The sequence below is a fragment of the Hirundo rustica genome, chromosome 1 (genome assembly GCF_015227805.2).
Source record: "Hirundo rustica isolate bHirRus1 chromosome 1, bHirRus1.pri.v3, whole genome shotgun sequence".
Classification (NCBI taxonomy): domain Eukaryota; kingdom Metazoa; phylum Chordata; class Aves; order Passeriformes; family Hirundinidae; genus Hirundo; species Hirundo rustica.
This window is the reverse complement of record NC_053450.1, coordinates 90,522,523-90,540,496: the sequence shown is the minus strand read 5'-3', so window position 1 is coordinate 90,540,496 and position 17,974 is coordinate 90,522,523. Positions and strand designations below refer to the sequence as shown.

The 17,974-nt window shown below is 45.9% G+C and overlaps 1 protein-coding gene across 1 annotated transcript in view; it reads left to right on the top strand.

Moving 5' to 3' along the window:
- The first annotated feature begins 6,152 nt into the window (after nucleotides 1-6,152).
- Nucleotides 6,153-17,974, top strand: part of GFOD1 (Gfo/Idh/MocA-like oxidoreductase domain containing 1) — a 71,866-nt gene continuing 60,044 nt past the window's right edge. Inside the window, exon 1 of the mRNA XM_040073736.2 lies at nucleotides 6,153-6,479. Coding sequence (XP_039929670.1) covers nucleotides 6,227-6,479 — 253 coding nt within the window. The 5' untranslated portion in view covers nucleotides 6,153-6,226. The remainder of the gene's footprint in view (nucleotides 6,480-17,974) is intronic.

Genomic DNA, 17,974 nt, shown 5'->3' with positions numbered 1-17,974 from the left:
GGAGGCTTGAGAAACACAACTGAGGAATCTCACTGGATGAATGTTTAAAAATCTGAAAAAGAACAGATCTTTAAATACAGAGAAGTAACACGAAAGCAGTGCGGGTTCCTGGTACTCCATCAGGTGGATCTTATCTTTGTGTTGAGTTGAGCAGGCTCTAGAATTGAAAGCTCCGCAATACATGGGAAGATGCCTTCACATATTAGGAAAATAAATTGAGGCTGTTTATTGGCTAAGTGCTATCTGTATGTGGGAGACCACCAACTTTCTGCATTTTACAGATAATGCTTATTTCCATGTCATGTATGCATGACTGATTTTTTCACCTTTTATTTATCCTCCTATATCTAGTACTTTCAACCTAATAACTACCTTACTAACAATAAAACTAAATACAAAAGCCAAATAAAACAGTTTTTAGGTAGTTAAGTAAGACAGTTTCAAATTTTTGCAAACTGTATGAGAACTCTGTAGAATTGCTATTGAGTTGGGATTTCTCACAAAAAGTTGGTAATATAGCTGTTACATCCATTGTAGAGTATAATGGCCCACAAAACTCAGTTGAAATAAGTAAAAGGAACAGAATTGTGACTGAGATTTTATTTGTTTCCTGCAGGATTCATTACAGAAACAGAAAAAGGATGTATGAGACTTTTATGGTTTTGTTTGTTTTTCTATGTGAAACTTTATTCTAATAACTTAATTCTGTTTTCAGAAGAAAAATCAAGAACGAACAAAATCACTGCCTCTGTGTGAGAAATCTCTGGGTGTGCATCTTCATTGAAGGAAGCCTTAACAACTTAAAGAACAAAATTCTGGCTCTCTTGACAAGACTGGCTTTTAAAGTGTAAAGGTATGACATATAGACTATGAGAGGCTTTGCAGTTGTCATAGTTTTAATTTCAAACTGGGCGGAAACACTAATTAATGTAGTGGTTTCACGTTCACTAAATTTTGGTCTTGGTACTTACTCTTTTTGTGGGAGAGAGACTAGGAGAAAAACAAAGCAGGCTCAACCTTAAAATTAACAATTTGCTTATTAACGTACACCAAAAGAATAGAAAAACAGAAAGTTGGGAAAAAACCCCTTAAAACAGAATGAAACTTCAAAAACGCTCTTCCCTCTCCTTACAAACTGTTCACTTTCTCCCAAAAAAACATAAAGAGACAGAACTTGTAATTTTCAGTCAGTTTCACTATCTGACAATAGTCTTTCATCAATTCATTAGGGGAAGAGTATCTTTTAGAGTCATGGATCCCACTGACAACTTAGAACAGTTCTCTTGTGGGTTTTAAACTGTCACAAAAACAACTGCTTGGAGAAACCTGCCTTTGTGACCCTCCCAGGAGCAGGTTCCCAAGCTGCTTGTGGGTCATGGATCTTAGACTTTTGCACACTGGGGTGTCACTTTTAAAAGATGAATAACTCTAAAGCAAAGGATTCTTCACTTCAAGGTACAGAGATATCTTCTCACTTCTTCATTGGCGCAGGGGGCTTCTCATCTTTATCTCTGTTTAAGCATCTTATAAGATATTACTTAGTTCATTACAAACACCTTTGCTCAAATCCACACACAAATCTAAACAATCATCTCCCCAAATGCATATCTTTCCCATGATTTAAAGGAATGACTTAAATATAGACTTCATTTCCATGGCTCAAGTAAGAATAGAACAACCAACTCTTCAGCCCTCTGTCCCAATAGTCTTTTCACTCTTGCTCTACTGACTTCATGCTGTTGTTCTTTATGTTCACTCTGTCCTTTCTTACTCTCTCAGAGAAGGGCTGAGCTCTGAAAGCTTCATGTTGCTAAGAAAGAGTTAAATCTGCTCGGAGTCTTTGTCTCTCTGTAGCTTGTGGTGTTAGATGTTCAAGGCCGCGCTGGTGAGGGAGGAAGAACTCACAGAAACATCAGAGATTGGAGCACTCGGGCAGTCCAGAATCACAAAAAAAACAACAGGCAGGATCATAAATGCCTTCTCAGCCCACCCCTCGGTGTAAATTGGGGTGGCCTCGGCCCAAATAGTGCCCATAGCTCTCATCAAGGGCCCAGCAGAGATCTCTCCCTGCTCCAGAGAAGTCTGAATAAAGTAGCTGTTACAAAACAGCAACCTCTCCTTCCCTTCCCCTTCACCTGGGAGCCGATGGAATCTGGCCAGGCCTCAGGACAGCTCCCCCCAAAAAAGGGGGGAGCAGCAGGCCCAGCTCGATGTTACCTGTCTCTCTCTGGCCAAAGGAAAGAAGAGAAACCCCACCTACAGGAAATTCACGAGGTTTTATATGGTATTTCCCAAAGTCACAGCCAACAATTTCAGTAGTCAGAACAGATGTCAATATTCCAACTAACTCCCTGATAGGTCCCTGTCTCTTTTAAAGCAATTTCCAGGTCCTGACCTGGAGAATTATTTTACATTTTTCTATAACTAAAAAACCAAACTGTACTAACCCATGACAGCAGTTCAATACATTTAACCCAGGGAACCTTGGTCCTTAGACAGGACCTTAACACTAGGCACTTTGCTGTTGTCTTAATCTCTTTTGTTTTGCACAAAAAACATCTTGCCCAGATTTCTGATTTCAAGTCAGAAGTCACTGGCAGCATCAGGGATGTGGATTTGAGCAAAGACTGTGCCTTCTCTCACGTTTGCAGTTGCCTACAGCGTAGTGAGGACATGGTCTGCATTCCTGAAAGGCCAATCGTCCTTCACTGGCTTCCCTCAGTCCTTCTGGGTGCTCATGAGGACAGGCAGGCTTGGCAATAGGTGCCCCGATTTCACATAATTAATTGAGGATGATTTGACCCTGCTCCAATACAAATGGTCTGTAGTGTGTCCCCAAATGTCCCTGCAAAAAATGTGGGGGAACACAGTGCTGCTGCAGGTGTGGTAGTTCAGGTTGCTCAGAAGGTGACTTGGCTGCTGGAGTGATGAGGGCTGGGTGCCATCTGCATCTGCCCAGTTTAACTCTGCAAAGTTATGTTACCCTAAATGGAGAAATTGAAAAGTAAAGTGAGGAAAAAATATTTTTAGGGAAACTGAACATAGCAGAATGTAACAATTTCATTGCCTAGGCCTCAATTCTCAGTTTGAATGCATTACTGCATATTTCCCAAAACAGGGACCTTACACAGAACTTCATAAAGTGGCTTGTGTCTACTAAAAAAAAAAAAAAAAAAAGCTATATATTGACTAAATAGGCACACAGTGTCCACTTCTCTTCCGCCTTCACATATTTAACCTGTTCCTGTAGCCTGGCTACTTTTCTGTTGTTTGTTTTTTTTTTTTATTATGCACAGACAAGCAGTTAAGACAAGACACATATTCCAAATTCTCATCCTGGGAACAACCCCTGTCAGCAGATTTGTATGTCTGACGGGGAGCCCCAAAGCAATCTTCATATTGTAAAGAGAGGTAATATAATATCCCTGTGGTTCTCTGACAAATAGATCTGGATTGTATTTCAATCGTCAGAAGCCAAAGAGTATCCATCTCCTTCACTTCAGTACTAATAGTGCATGGAAAGTGAAACATGTTTAACTTGCATCAAGCCTTTCAGTGTCTCTGCTTTTTTGTAATAAAGAAGTGTTTGCTGTGAGATGACAGCAGGAAAAAACCCACACCCCACCTCTCTATGGAGTATGAGAGAAGAGTTCTGGCTTCCAAGCCTTGTTTTTTTGAACACTGGTGGATTATATTTTCAACATTGTCCCTGGTACATTTCCAGGAGTCTCATATAGGAAAGATTTTTAATTTCTCTCTCCTCTCCTCTCCTCTCCTCTCCTCTCCTCTCCTCTCCTCTCCTCTCCTCTCCTCTCCTCTCCTCTCCTCTCCTCTCCTCTCCTCTCCTCTCCTCTCCTCTCCTCTCCTCCTCTCCTCTCCTCTCCTCTCCTCTCCTCTCCTCTCCTCTCCTCTCCTCTCCTCTCCTCTCCTCTCCTCTCCTCTCCTCATCCTCTCCTCTCCTCTCCTCTCCTCGTCCTCTCCTCTCCTCTCCTCTCCTCATCCTCTCCTCTCCTCCCTCCCCTCCCCTCCCCTCCCCTCGCCCCTCCCCTCCCCTCCCCTCCCCTCCCCTCCCCTCCCCTCCCCTCCCCTCCCCTCCCCTCCCCTCCCCTCCCCTCCCCTCCCCTCCCCTCCCCACCCCTCCCCCTCCCTTCCCGGTAAAGAAGACAATATGTGAAAAAGGAAAAAGGTCTTTATTCTTATCCCCTAACTGGAAGCAGGATGTTTTGTAGTTTTTATTTTAAAGAGTCAGATGGGCAGCGAGGTTACTGTGGCACTGGCAGGAGCTGCTCTGCTCTCACACCGGCTGATCTGTGTGCCGAGCAGTGCAGAGATTCACCTCCATGGGAACGAGGTCTGCACAGACCTGTGCGAGGCCGATGGGCACCACAGTCCTCACCTGCTTCCATGCCCACCTGGCAGTCTCCAGGTTGGCAGGAGACTGGCTCTGGAGGCCCAGAATTCAGCCCAGATGGAGGAAAGGTGGGATGAGCAGGAGCAGGCACAGGGCACTGCCAGTGGTGCTGGAAGGTTTCCCCTTCTGGAAAGCGAGTTTTTACAAGGGCATGTAGTCATAGGGGACTACATGGGACATGTATAGGGATGTCCCATGTAGGGACAAGGGATAATGGTTTTAAATTGAGAGAAGGTGGGTTTAGATGTGACATTAGGAAGAAATTCTGCACTAAGAGTGGTGAGGCACTGGAACAGGTTGCCCAGAGAAACTGTGACTGTCTGCTCTCTGGAGGTGTTCAAGGCTGGATTGGAAGGGGCTTTGAGCAACCTGGTGTAATGGAAGCTGTCCCTGCCCATGGCAGAGGGGGCTGGAACTAGATGGTCTTTAAAGTCCTTTCCAGCCAAAGCCATTCTGTGATTTCATGATTCTATGATTCGATGTGTTGCAAGCTTCATACCTGCTCATGAAATCCCTGACATGCCTTCAGTAAATCTGGCATTCCTGAGACAGACCTAGAGCACAGCACCACGTATTGGGTCTACAAAGGAGGCATGGTACTTGCCCACAAGAAATTTAACTTTATGTGCCTGGTCTATTTACTGCCCTGCCTGGACTTCTTCCAGGCTTCCAGAGACCCTGGACAAATGCTGTGGACTGAGCAACAGTAGTTAAAGCTTCCTAAGCCGCCTTAGCAAATTCATGGTTTCTGAGCCGTGTAAGTAGACCCATGGAGAAGGGGATTGTCATACTGATGCTGTGCTGGAAAAAAAGAGAGAGCTGATGTCCCACTAAAGCTGAAGAGTCTTGCTATTTCTAAGGACAGTGAATGAACAGCAGTCCAGTGTGGGATGGGTGGTGGAGATATTGGCTGGGCATCCCGGGTGAGTGGATGTGGTAGGAAGCACAGGTGGTGGAGCTGGAATCCGAACCCGTGCGCGGCACTTTTTGGGGTTCAGGGCAGCTCCCCTCGAGCCCTGGGACATCTCCGTTCGGGAGGACCGTCCCAGGAGGAGACGGACCGCAGGGCTATGGACACGACTTGCTCCCGCTAGTCTGTCGCTGTGGCTCTCCCAGCTCTCCTGTGCCTTCACTGGGGCGTGACTCCGACGACCCCCCATCACCGCGACCCCTCAAGGGTTCTCCCGTGAGGAAGAAGTGCGGGAAGGAGGGAAATCTCCGGAGATGCCCCGGTACCGACCCTCCGGGCGGACGGCAAACCGCGGCGGTGCCGCGGAGCGCACCTGCGGCCGCCGCCCGCACCGCGCCCCCGCATCCCGGGCAGCGCCGCGCGGGCCGGGCGGACGCTCCCGCCGCTCCCAGGGCGCGCCCCGCGGCGCCGGTGCCGGCGGCGGGGCGGTGCCGGGGCGGGCGGCCGCCAATGGCGCGGCGGGGGCGGTGCGGGCCCTGCAGGAACACCCGGGAGGTGACAGCGACGCGCCGCCCTCCCGGCGGCGAGCGGGCGCCGGCGAACATGGCAGAGGAGCGGCGCTGAGCCCGCGCCGCCGCCCGGGGAAGGGCGGTCGCCCCTGCTCGCTCCGCGTCCGCCGAAGGGAGCGCAGCGCCGGCGCCTCCGCGGGGCTCTGTGTGATGGTGGGGGCATGGCGGGGCAGCCGGCGGCCGCGGCGCTGCTGAGGCGGGGGGCGGCCGGTCCCGGTCCCGGCGGCGGCGGCAGAAGCGGCAGCAGAATCGAGCGGGGGCTGCCTCCCTCTCCCCGCTGAGAGAAGGAGGGAGCGCCTGGCCTCTCCTCGCCGTGCCACCCGCCTCGCCGCCGCCATGCTGCCCGGGGTGGGGGTGTTCGGCACCGGGCTGACGGCGCGGGTGATCGTGCCGCTGCTGAAGGCGGAGGGCTTCGCCGTGAAGGCGCTGTGGGGCCGCACGCCCGAGGAGGCGGAGGAGCTGGCCAAGGAGATGAGCGTCCCCTTCTATACCAGCCGCATCGACGAGGTGCTGCTGCACCAGGACGTCGACCTGGTCTGCGTCAACCTGCCGCCGCCGCTCACCCGGCAGGTCGCCGTCAAGACCCTGGGTGAGTGCGGGCGGCCGAGGGGGGCGACCCCGCCTCGGGCTCGGGATTCGCGCTCGCCTCGGGCTGAATGGAATTGACCCTCCCCCCTCAGCGCGGAGTTTTCCCTGCGCTTTACTCTCAGCCCTCTTCCCCGTTCCCCGTGTCTCCGGAGAGGGGCTGGCCGAGCCGCGGCCGCAGGCCGAGGACCGGCGGGGCGCGGGGGATGGCGCTGCGGCGGCTCGGTGTGACATCCCATATCCCCGGTCCCCGCCGGCGTGGTCCCTCGGCACCGGGGACCCGCCCCTCCGGGATGCTCGGCAAGCCTGGGCAGGGCCGGGCCTGACACCCGCGAGTGCGGGAGGAGGGAGCAGGTGTCATCCGTGTCGTGGTAAAAAGGAGAAAGTCGCGGTAAAAGGGAGGAAATAATCGTCACGCCCGCCGGTTCCCATCCGCGCCTGGCAGGGGAGCGGGGATCCGAGCGTCGCGCCCGCCCTGGGGCACCCGCGATGCTCGGGCGTGCGGGTGTCCGCGCTGCCCCCGGGACCCCAGCTGCGAACCAGAGAGGGAGGCAGGAAGCGGTGACAGCAGAGGAAACGCTGTTACAGCCAAGGCTTAGCCGAGCTCACGTACAAAGGGAAGGAGGGACTGAAAAAGTAGGCATGCACTGTGGTGAGCTGCTCTGGTTTCAGGCGTGCAAAAGTGGGCCGCATCTTGCTTTCTCCCGTGTGAGCGCCGGTCTGGGCTTTACTCTTCCAGTTTCGGGATCCCTGGTCCTCGGACACTAGCTTTTCAATGGATTTTAGTGAAAGCACCCTCTGCAGTAGTGAAGTCTTAATTTGTCCTCTCAAATATAGATGATAAAAGGTGAAAATGAGATAAAAAAGCTGTGAGGTGGGTTTACGAGCCAGGGTGGCGGGTTTGGCTCTCGGGCTGTGGCTAAGGAGGCTGATTGCTATCGCTCTCGGCCTCATAAATGTGTGTGGTGTGTCCTAGTGTTAAATTGCTACTAGCATACTCATTAGAATTAGTCACCATTCAAATGCTGCTAATATCGCAGCCAGCTAGTGTTTTCAACATTTAAAGTTATGCAATTAAGGAAATTAAGTCAGTACCTAAAGAAAAAATCCTGCCTCATGTACAGTGTAGGCATTTGTCTGGAACTTTTGCTCAGTGTTAATTTCTGTACTTGGAAATGCTTGTTCTTTGAGTCAGAACATTTGCTTTTCTTTTATAATACACTTGACTTTTTCCTAAACATGTTACGCTTGCACCAGAAGCCTGACTTGCTTGCCAGAATGATGTGTGAATCAATTTGTAATGCAGAATCCCACAAAACACATATAAAGGACAGTATAAGGTAACAAGGTTCCACGTTTGACACACAATAATTTGGTGACAATTGTGTCAGTTTTCCTGTGACATTCTCTTCCTGCAGGTGTTGCTTATGGAAGTGTCCTGGCTTGCTTTGTGTTCCTGGAGGTAGAATCCCATGAGGTTTCAGGCAGACACAAAGCATCTGTTAAAAGAACAAAATTTCTGAAATAATAAAGAAGCACAACTGGTGTGCTTTTTCTCAGAGGGACAGACACATGTCTAGCATAATGAAGTAATAATGTTTTGCCCTTCTCTGAATATTTGCAGATTGAAGAAGGAAAAAAAAAAAAATCTGTCCTCAAACATGAGCTGAATTTATGAATGGTTGTATGAGTTGATGTGGCTGAGATGTTAATGGTAACTTGCTGATGCAATCTGCTAGCAACAGACCAGAGCAAGAAAAAAGGTGTTTTCTTCCTGTTTATTAGAACAGCACCATTCTTGATTCCCTTTCACCTCTAGTTGAAGGGTTTCCGCCCTTTCCCCAGCAGTCATTATTTGTATGTTGTAGGGGTAACAAAGTTTGTGTAAAAATGCATTGGATGGTCGTAAAACAGGAACTAAACAGGCTACAAGATGATAATGTGCAACATCTGATATTTTTTTATAGTGTTTTACTTAAACAATTATTACAGCAATACATCTTGGACTACAAATAACTCCTCTCACAGTTATCTCAGAGGTGAATTTTTTTTTTTTTTTTTTTAATACAGACTGGGTCTATAACAATGAAAGTCCTTGCATGTTCTTATAGGTGCAAACGGGGGGCTAGAGCAGCAGTTCCCAAACTGCTGAGAGGAATATCTCTCTGCTGGCAGCTCTGTCTCCTGGTCCTGCTTACCATTCTTGGCTTGGGAATGCTGTGCCCTGGAGTGATTATTTTGCTTTAATCAGTGAATTTTGTGGTTTGTGGGAGAGACTGCAGTTCAAGTGGGAGGTTCAGAAGTCTCTGGTAAATAGGGGCAATGTTGTATAGACTGAGGAAAGCAAACGATAAAAAAACATTCCTTGCTCTTGCAATTTCACACAAAACAACTATATAGTGGCTAGTGACAGGACATAGATGGGGATACTAAAGGTTTTACATAGAGATTTTAGGAGGTCTAAACATGATGTCCTTGCACTGCAGTAGAAGAGGTTGAGAAATCCTGAGTTGCTCGTTAATACCATGCATGTCTGGCTTCTCTTTTACAGAATGCATATCTGGCCTGGGAAAAGACAGGGACCAACTTTTCTTTGGTACCCATGTTTTATTTTAAAAGGTCTTGTTTCCCAAAGCTGTGTTCTCATTTGCTGAAGTTTCATTATTAAAAAGTAAATGCCCAAGGAAGCAGTTGGTGGTGTTTCCATCACCCGCCTAGAGCTGAGTTTACACTGTGAATTTGCAGCACATTAAGTCCCCTCTGGCCTATTTCTGATGCAGACTCCAGAGATGAAGTTGGGGTGAAACAGGTGTCCCCACAGCTGTGTTTAACTCTGGCCACTCGGCAGGAAGGACTCAGTTGTTTTGTTTTCCCTGATGCACCTGACATGTAGATGTGTTGCTGCTTGAAATGTGTTTTTGGCACAGTGGTCCGTCAACTGCTGTTGAAACAGAAACGTATGAATGTGTGCCCCAGCTGAGGAAGTTCCCAAACTGTGGCTTCCTGGTGGCTGTTGAAGGGAGAAAATGGGAAAAATAATGCTTCAAACTTGCCCTGTTAGCTTTTCCTCTAAACCTCTGCTGCCTGTCTCTATTAGAAACGGGCTTCTGAGCTGCATCTGACTCGATGGTAGTTTTTTTAGGAGTAGGATCAATGTTGAGCAAGTCTTTGGAACCAGCTGAGAAATCAATTGGAAACCAGGCTGGTTTGAACAGTGACCAAAAGCACAAATAAAACCTGAGGTGTTTTATGTGAAATATGCCGACAGCCTCTGTCACCCTTGGATAAAAGGGATCAAATTCCTTGTTTGCTTCTACAAAATGGGCCTGACTGGCCCTTTCCCTTTCTTGCTCCTGATCTGTCCTCCTCACTTAGGAGCTCTTTTTGTTATTGCTTTGTATTTGCTCTGTGGAGTGTAGTACAAAACTGATGTCCTGACTGACTTGCTGCTTGGTGGTCAAGAAAGATGAATGGATGAATATTAAGGTAAGCATTGAGAACAGTACTGCTGTTGGATGGGGTGGTTTCTCTTCTCACTGAACTGAAACATTTGGTGTGTTGCTAGAAGATGTCCTCTTCTCTCTTCCCTGCATGTCTCAGCAGTACAGTCGTATCCCAAGCCTGATCAGGCAGAGGAGATGTGTTTGCATACAGGGGTAAAATACGTCACCTATTGAGTGCCCGTTTGTGCCCAGCATCAGAAGAGCTGCTATACAGACAGTATGGTATATCCACCTAGTTCAAAACTGTCCGCACATGACTTTTCCCAGTGAAATCCCTCCCCAGTCAATTAGATATGACATTCTTCAGATCCTGACTGAAACACTTGCTTTGTGAGACTGAGTAGCTGCCACATCAGGTGATTTACTGTGTGAGGTTCTGAGAAGACCCTGGTGGTATTTCATCTTGAAGGCACAGATGTTTCTACATGCCTGGTCCTGCTGGTGTTTGCTTCAAGTCAGCTTGGATAAAGAGAATTTATTCCTGAGTTCCACATAAGTGTTTCTGGGGAGCAAACGTTTTGCTTTTGAGAAGACTCAAGTACCAGATGTTTAGCATATCTCTGGAGATGTTATCATTGATTCTATTTACAGTTGTTTTGCTTACTCTTTCATCCCAAGTTAAGGACAGGAACACTGAGCTTTGTGTTGAATATTTATTGCACGTGTTTGCAGCCATGTCTACCTAGTATTAGTTTCTAAAATGTTTATTCTGTAGTAGTGCATTGTAGGAGTCCATTCTGCCTGGAGGCTGTGCAGAGTACGACTTTCCCAGCCCTCCAGAAGCTGCTCCTCTTAAGGAGCACTTAAAGTTTTTTTGCTGATTGGTGCTTCTTCTATACTTGATTGTGGTCACGAGGGAGCATCTTTATTTAGAGAGGATCATAAATAGTACTGCTCAGATCCTTACCTTCCCACCCCTTCACAGGAAGCGCTGGCATCACACAGGCATGCAGTATAGGCCTGCTGTCCAAAATGCGCTTGTGAGAAATCCTTGTTAAAGTGCTGACAGTATTATTGCTGGATCTACCTCTGAGGTGGGAGGAACATCAAGCTGCAGTGAAATAATTTACAGATCTGATACAATCTCTGATTAATTTCTATGTTCCTCTGCACCCATGCAAATCAGGCAGAAGTTAGGGTTGTGGCTAAAACTCAGTCCAGAGTTTATAAACTATTAGGATTCTTGGGGAAGAGATGTCCTATTAAGGGAAAACATTATCATGACTATTTATTATTAATAGCAGTGTAATTTCTGTCCTGTAATATTGACTTTAAATTTGATCTAACAGCGGTGACTTTCAGCAGAACACACTCCTGTACTTGGAAGGCGGATGACTTTGCGGCATATTAAATGTGAATTATGGTCATCTTACTGCGAAAGAAGTCGGATGAAGTGCTGTCTGTCTTTAATCAGCAGAGCTAGCAAAGGCTGTGATGCCTTTTTTTTTACATTTATTGGAAAGGCAGTACAAAGAGCCTGCTGGCAATTGGCTGCATGTCATCTTTCTACTCGGGTGATGAAGGTATACCACAGAAAATGGCATCTAACTCTTCCACTGACCTTTTTCTCTCAGTACAGCAGACCTTTAATGCCAGCATTATTCCTGTAAAATTCCTACAGAGATATTGGGCCTCTGAGGTTAAGGTGAAGACCAGTGTTCAGGTTTAAAAATAAGACTAATAAAAATAATAATAAAAAACCCAGAAAACCCCCACCTCTTGTTTCCTTTATGACTATCAGATCAAAGGCATATTTTCATTTTTTCCCGATTGCTCTCTTCTGTGTGAAAGTAACCACCCATTCTGTTGTTACGCTGGTAGGTGGGTTGGGAGCCCAGAATGGAACAGCCTTGGAATACTGGGGCACTGAGCTCATGCTGTGATGACACCCCCAAGTTTGCCTAGCCTAAAAACCAGCCAGTTGTGATGGAAGCGGTTGTTTTAAACAGTGTTAGATATGAAGATCCTACTGCAGTCCTGTGTCCAGTCACGTCAGTGTGTCTTGCTCCATTTCTTCCCTATTTAAACTAAGTGCTTGGCCTTGGGGATTCCGAGATCCTGTCTCCAGACCAGTGTGGGCAACTGCAGTGGGTTGGGCTGAATCTCCTGATGATGGCTGCGGGTGTAGCCTTGGCCCACTCAGCTGGAGGAGGGCAGATGTGGAAAGCAGCATCTCTCAAGTTTGGTAGGTTTACCAAATTTCACTGTGCTCTGTAGGTGAGTTGTTTGAAACAAATGGCAGCCCAAGCCCTCAGCAGCCTTGCTCCTTCCTGTAATTTAAATGGCAAAATGTGCCGGGGCACAGACACCCTTCTTCCATCAACTTGACTGCTGGGGTCTTGGAACTTTGGCATGGTGAGCTGAAGAAAATGAGAGCAGTGCTGACCTCTGCCAGTGTTTGATTTGATTTGTCATGCTTTGTTAGGCAGAGCCCATAGTCAGGGGTGATACTTTGAAGAGAAATCCTTATTTTAATATATGTGTCAGCGCTGCTGTTGTCTTTTTTGGTAAATCTTTACGTATGCAAGTCCTTATGACCTTTATCATTTCAGTGCGCTTTGAACACTATTGCTGTGCTATTCTCCTCTTGCATTGTGTTAGCAATGGTGGCAAATGCAGCTTGGTTTTTTTTTTTTTTAAACCATCTCTGGTGCTGAAAAAACTCATCTGTTCAAAGACTGGTGCACACCAGGGTTGTTTCCAGCACAGGTCCTCCCAGGGCACCCTTGTCAGTGCTAACAGTGACAAACCAGCATTAGCAGAGCAATAATATCTTGATTTGGTGTTTCAAACAGATAAGAGGGAAGTAGCTCTCTGTGGCGTGGCTTCTGGCATGGCTGAGGAAGATTTGACTAGCGTGAGTTAAGTAAAAAAGGGCTGGCAGTGGTAAAATATCCCCATGAATGAAGTGGATGTTGGTGCTGAAGGTGTAGACATGCATGTCTAGCCTTGTGGCTGTGTTGGTGAGGATCTCTTGTTTTTCACTTGATGGCACAGTTTGTACAGTGAATATCACATGGACAATATCTTGTGCAGCAGTTTGTTTTTTGGTTTTTTATTGGCACAGCCGTGCTGTTGCACAAACAGAAAATGTGCCGCATAGCTTGGTTCTATGAGAAGATGAGAGAAGGTATTGATAAAAGGTGTGTTTATACTGCTGGAACTGTGCCCAGGCTAAGTATTGTAATTATTTAACTTGTAGAGTAAATTATTGCACCCCTCTAACATGGAAAACATCAGAAGACAGATTTTATTATTGTTATTGTTGTTGCTGTTCTTGCTTGTGTTGCTTTGTGCCTTCATTCTTGACAGGCAGTGGCCACTGTGATGCCTGCTGTGGTACTGAGCTGTCTGTGACTTTGTCTTGTTGCTTAGTTTTAGGGACTTGAGTTGCTGAGTGTTCAGTGGTGTAGTTAAAAGGAAGGACTTGCAAACTGCTTCGGTTGTTCCAGATTTTGAAAGAATATTAAATAATAAATAAAAGAAGAATACGTAGATAAATGCAGCGAAGGGAAAATAGGTTGAACAAATAAAATTGCTAGATTATCAAGCTTCCCATAGTTGTCTCTTTTCTCTCTTTTGTTTGCCTTTTTTTTTTTTTTTTCTTAAAGCCCTCTCATGCCTGAAGTTGACAGAACGTGACAGAGGTTGGCTGGATGCTCCTGACATGGAGAGTTGTGCACAACCCCTGCTGGAGGCAGAGTAAAAGCTCTGCAAGATACTAAATACGTTGTTCTCTCTGCATTTGTTTGAAAACTAGGTAAATTATGTTAGAGGATATTGCATCTTACAGTCCTTTTGCATGTGCAGTAGATTTTGCCCATTGTGCAACAGTGATGGCAGAGCACCAAGGATGAAAATGGATTTAAATTTCCAGGATGTCCAAGATGGGTGTTTTTCAGAGGCCACTGCAGCGCAACAACCCCCTTCACTGTTAATGGTTTGCCACAGCACTATTTCGTGTGGCTATGAATTGTTCTTGTTGCTTCAAACCACTGAAGTAGAAGCGCTTACCCTACTGCTTTTTGTTTATTTTCTATGTAACAAACTCTGAGCTCCTAAGAGTGAGCTGTCAAAGTCAGTGACTTCATTTGCAAGGTCAACATGTGTGCAGGTAACAAAACCACATCCCTTAAAAAATTTATTTCAGGTCTTAAGTCTTGATTTAAACAAATTTATTTAAATGGATATTTAATTGAAGATGGCCAATCCCTTGTGTAGCTTTCCTAAATTCATTTAGGGCCTGGTCTGCACATAGATTTTTGTACCAGCGTAATTATGACTGCAAGGGGTATGATGCCTTTAATGCATTAATTGCTGTGTGGTCATGAGAAGTCCAGCTGGTGTGACTTGGCATGAGCACCTTTCTGCCAGCACAGTGGTACCTGTGTGTGGCACAGGTTATTCCTGCTCCTGTGCAGGCAGAAGCGGTCAGCTGCACACATCTTTCGAGTGTCAAACTTTGAACAAAAGTCTCCAAAAGGTCTCCAAATTTCTGTGTTTGCTCAGGAGCTGGCTGTGATAAAAATGTAGTGAAGAGCAGAGGAGGATGGACCTTGCTGCCCCACACAGCTGGCCACGATCATCTGTGTCAGACAAGACTCATCCACCTGGCAGGTGAAAGTGTAGTTGTTCCTGAGCGCTGTGGATGCCTGGGATAGCTGCACTTCCAGATGGTGGAACTGGCATCCAGGATATCATAGGCACCAGATCTTATTAATACACAGGCTTGACTCACAGAGTAACTGGAGTTGTAGGGAATTGTGGAGGCTGAGAGTTTATCCCCTTTTCTCATTTGGAAATAGACCATAGCATCCTTTGTTTTAGCACAGCCAGGGCTAATGATAAAAGTTTGTTTTTTACCAGGCCTAGCTCCTGAGTGTGAGCATGGTTCATGAAGAGCACAGAAAATGAGAACATGGTGTGAGGAGCTTGCTTGGTAGTAATGTAAGAATAAACATAGTGATTTAACACGGGGAGTAAAATTGCATCTGTCAATTGCTGCTGTGCTAGAGTTTATCTCAGGGTGAAAACTGGTGCCTTCAATTCTATCACAGCAGCAGCCACAGCTTTAGTGAAGCAGATGGAAGTAAAAAAAAAGGCAGCACCTTTGTTTTGCATTCTGATGTTTCCATGGCTTTTATCAGAAATAAAGACCCTTGTTTTGGCACTTCCTTGCAGTGAATGTTTGGCTGTCTTCAGCTAGTCCAACTGGCAATTTTTTTGCCAGGAAGTGCCCAGAATGGAGGTCATGGTTGAATTAATTACTGTTTCTAGGGTACTGGGCTTCACATGGCTAATGAGAAGCCTTAATATAGAGAGCTTTTCAAAATCCAAATGGAGTCAAGCAAGGAGAGAGAACTATAAAACAGTAATTATCCTTGCTGTGCTGGAGTGATGTTGCTTAAAAATATGAAACCAAGGGCTGCACTGAGCATTCCAAATTCTTTCTCTTGGTGTCTGTACATATAGTTTCATATATGTATATTAAAAAAAAAATAAAGTGAAAAATATATAAATTAAAAATTCCTGGAAGTCCCTCCCCTTCCTTCATTTCCTCAGCCCATAAAAAACAATGCAACTGTTAGTGTTTCATGTGGAGATAGGAAAGGGGAGAGAAAATAGCTGGGAGAACATCTGAAACAATTGCACCTAAGCTTGTGTGCATCAAAATAAATTCCAGAAATGTGCCTGAAAGTTGTATGTAAAAGCTTTGATTCTGATCATGCTTGTTCCACTGTAAGTGCAATTGAAGCTCTTCCAGATCAAAGGAAATAGTTGAAATTTATGATGACGTTATTGAGAACACATTATGGCCCAAAAGGAAAACCAACTGTGCCTCAGGGAGAGGGGCCTGGCCTTGCAGATCTGTATCCTCTCAGCAAAGGCATCTCTGTCAATTTAGGAAATGATTGATGGGGGTCTTGAGACACAGTTCTGCAGACTTTTGATTACAAGTAGTCTTCTTGAAGACAAAAATCACTGATTCCTTATAGAGAATATTTGTAAGGCACAGTAATTCATGTAAGTAGGAATTTACTTGCAAACTGCTTTTGTTCCAGTTCATCAAGAAGTCTGAAGATAGAGCTATGTCTGTGCAATTCCATAGCTTCATATAGTTGTGTTTCTATAGCATATTATGGCAGCATGTCTGCAGGGATGAAAAACAAGATGGAAAATATTTGGAGCAGAGGTGAATAGATACCTTAGCCATAGCCTACAAAAATCTGTCAATAAATGAGTGTGACAGAGCTTGCAGAACTCTTTTGTGACTTGCTGCTTGCCTTGAAGGAACTTGACAGTTTAGTGCTGGGCGAGATGCTTTGTGGTTAAACAGTATGAGATGCTTTGATAAAGACTTTCTTCTCAGGCAGAGTGCTCGGCAACACTCCCCGAGACTAGTTTGTGGATACAGCGTTATCCGAATGCATGAGAAGGTGTCCTGAATTTTAAATTCGTGTTGCGAAGAATTCCATTTAAAAATCTGTGTCATGACACGCTTGTTTTGCAGGGCTGACATCTTTGCTAAACTAGCCAAAGTATGCGTGGACATGGCCTGTGACTATTGGCGTAGCTTGAGAGAACTATGGACCTGAAATGTAATTCTGAATATAATTTTTACTCCACCACATATCCATTAGGAAAAAATACTTTGACGCACTTGTCTGCCTGAAATGAGGAAACTGTGTTCACAAGCCATCTTGCTTCTGTCTCATGAATGCTGTTCTGTTTGCTTGTGAGATTTGATGCTGTCTAGCAGACTTAGTTATGCCTCTGATTATAGTGCTGTCTCTCAGCTTGTCATATAAATTTAATTGCGATGGTACTGTCGTTGTTTGGAATTACGTACTTATTCACATAGGCGAAGGTGATCTTTCACAAGGTCTGATGATGTGCACAGGTGTTTTGGCAGCTGCTGAGACCGCACCTGCTTCCATGTGTATGCAGAGGGACCTGACCCTTTACATCTCAGGTGGCGATAAAATTGTTCCACTCTACCCTTGCTGTGTGTTTGAATTGCTCTAAGCAAGAGTGGTATGATGCGAATTAAGCTTCAGAATTTCTGTCCTGAGCTTCCATTCTTTGTAACACAGGTTGTGTGTTTTAATTAGATTGCACTTACCTGCCTTCCTGAAGGTGGTTTCATCTGTCAGAATGCCCAAAACTACAGACCAGGGATGAGGGAGCACAGGGAAATGAAGAGACCTGCTGGCATTTGTGTGGGAAGCTGGTGGCAGGGGCAGAAGGTGACGCCTCTGAGGTCTGCTCTGCTCTCTTGCCGTGGGACCTGCTCCAGCTGAGTACTGTTGAGTGGATGATAATCTGAGCTGCTGGAGGAGGACCAGCTGCTGTCACTCTGGGTCAGGGCTTTTCCCTGGATGGTTGTGCAGGGACTCTAAAACCAAGGTGGGAAGAGAGGATTGGGCAGAGTGCAGAGTAACTTGGTTCACAGCAGAGAATAGCCTCTACCACTGCTTTTGTTAGTGTCTCTTTTTAATGTGTATAGGGTGGCTTGTGAAAGAATTGCAGGGACTGTTTGAGGCACTGTATATTTTGTGGGTTATTAATGTCAGGAATCAGCTTCCAGTGTTGGAGCTTTATTTAACAGATGCTACCAAAAAAAAAAAAATCTTAACTAGGTGGTTTACTATGAGCAGCGATGTCTCAGCAGCTGGGAGACTTGTGTATTTATTTTTAATGAGGTATGGATTTTCTCTTTAGTGTTTGTTATGGCCCTATGCACACTGGGAAACCCTTTTCTTTAGCACAGGGGCAGGGCCTTTTTGGGCTGACTGGAGCAACTGGTGTTTTGGAAGATAGGCAGTAGCATACACATATGTAATGTTGGTTGCCGATACAACCTCGAGCATCAGCTCAAGCTGATATGAGCAAATTCAGATTTGCAGCTGCTGTAAGAAGTTCTTGAATGAAGTATCAAAAAAGATCTGTAATTTCATGTCTGGGCAGTTTTTCAGCCTGTGGAGTGCTTGTGTAT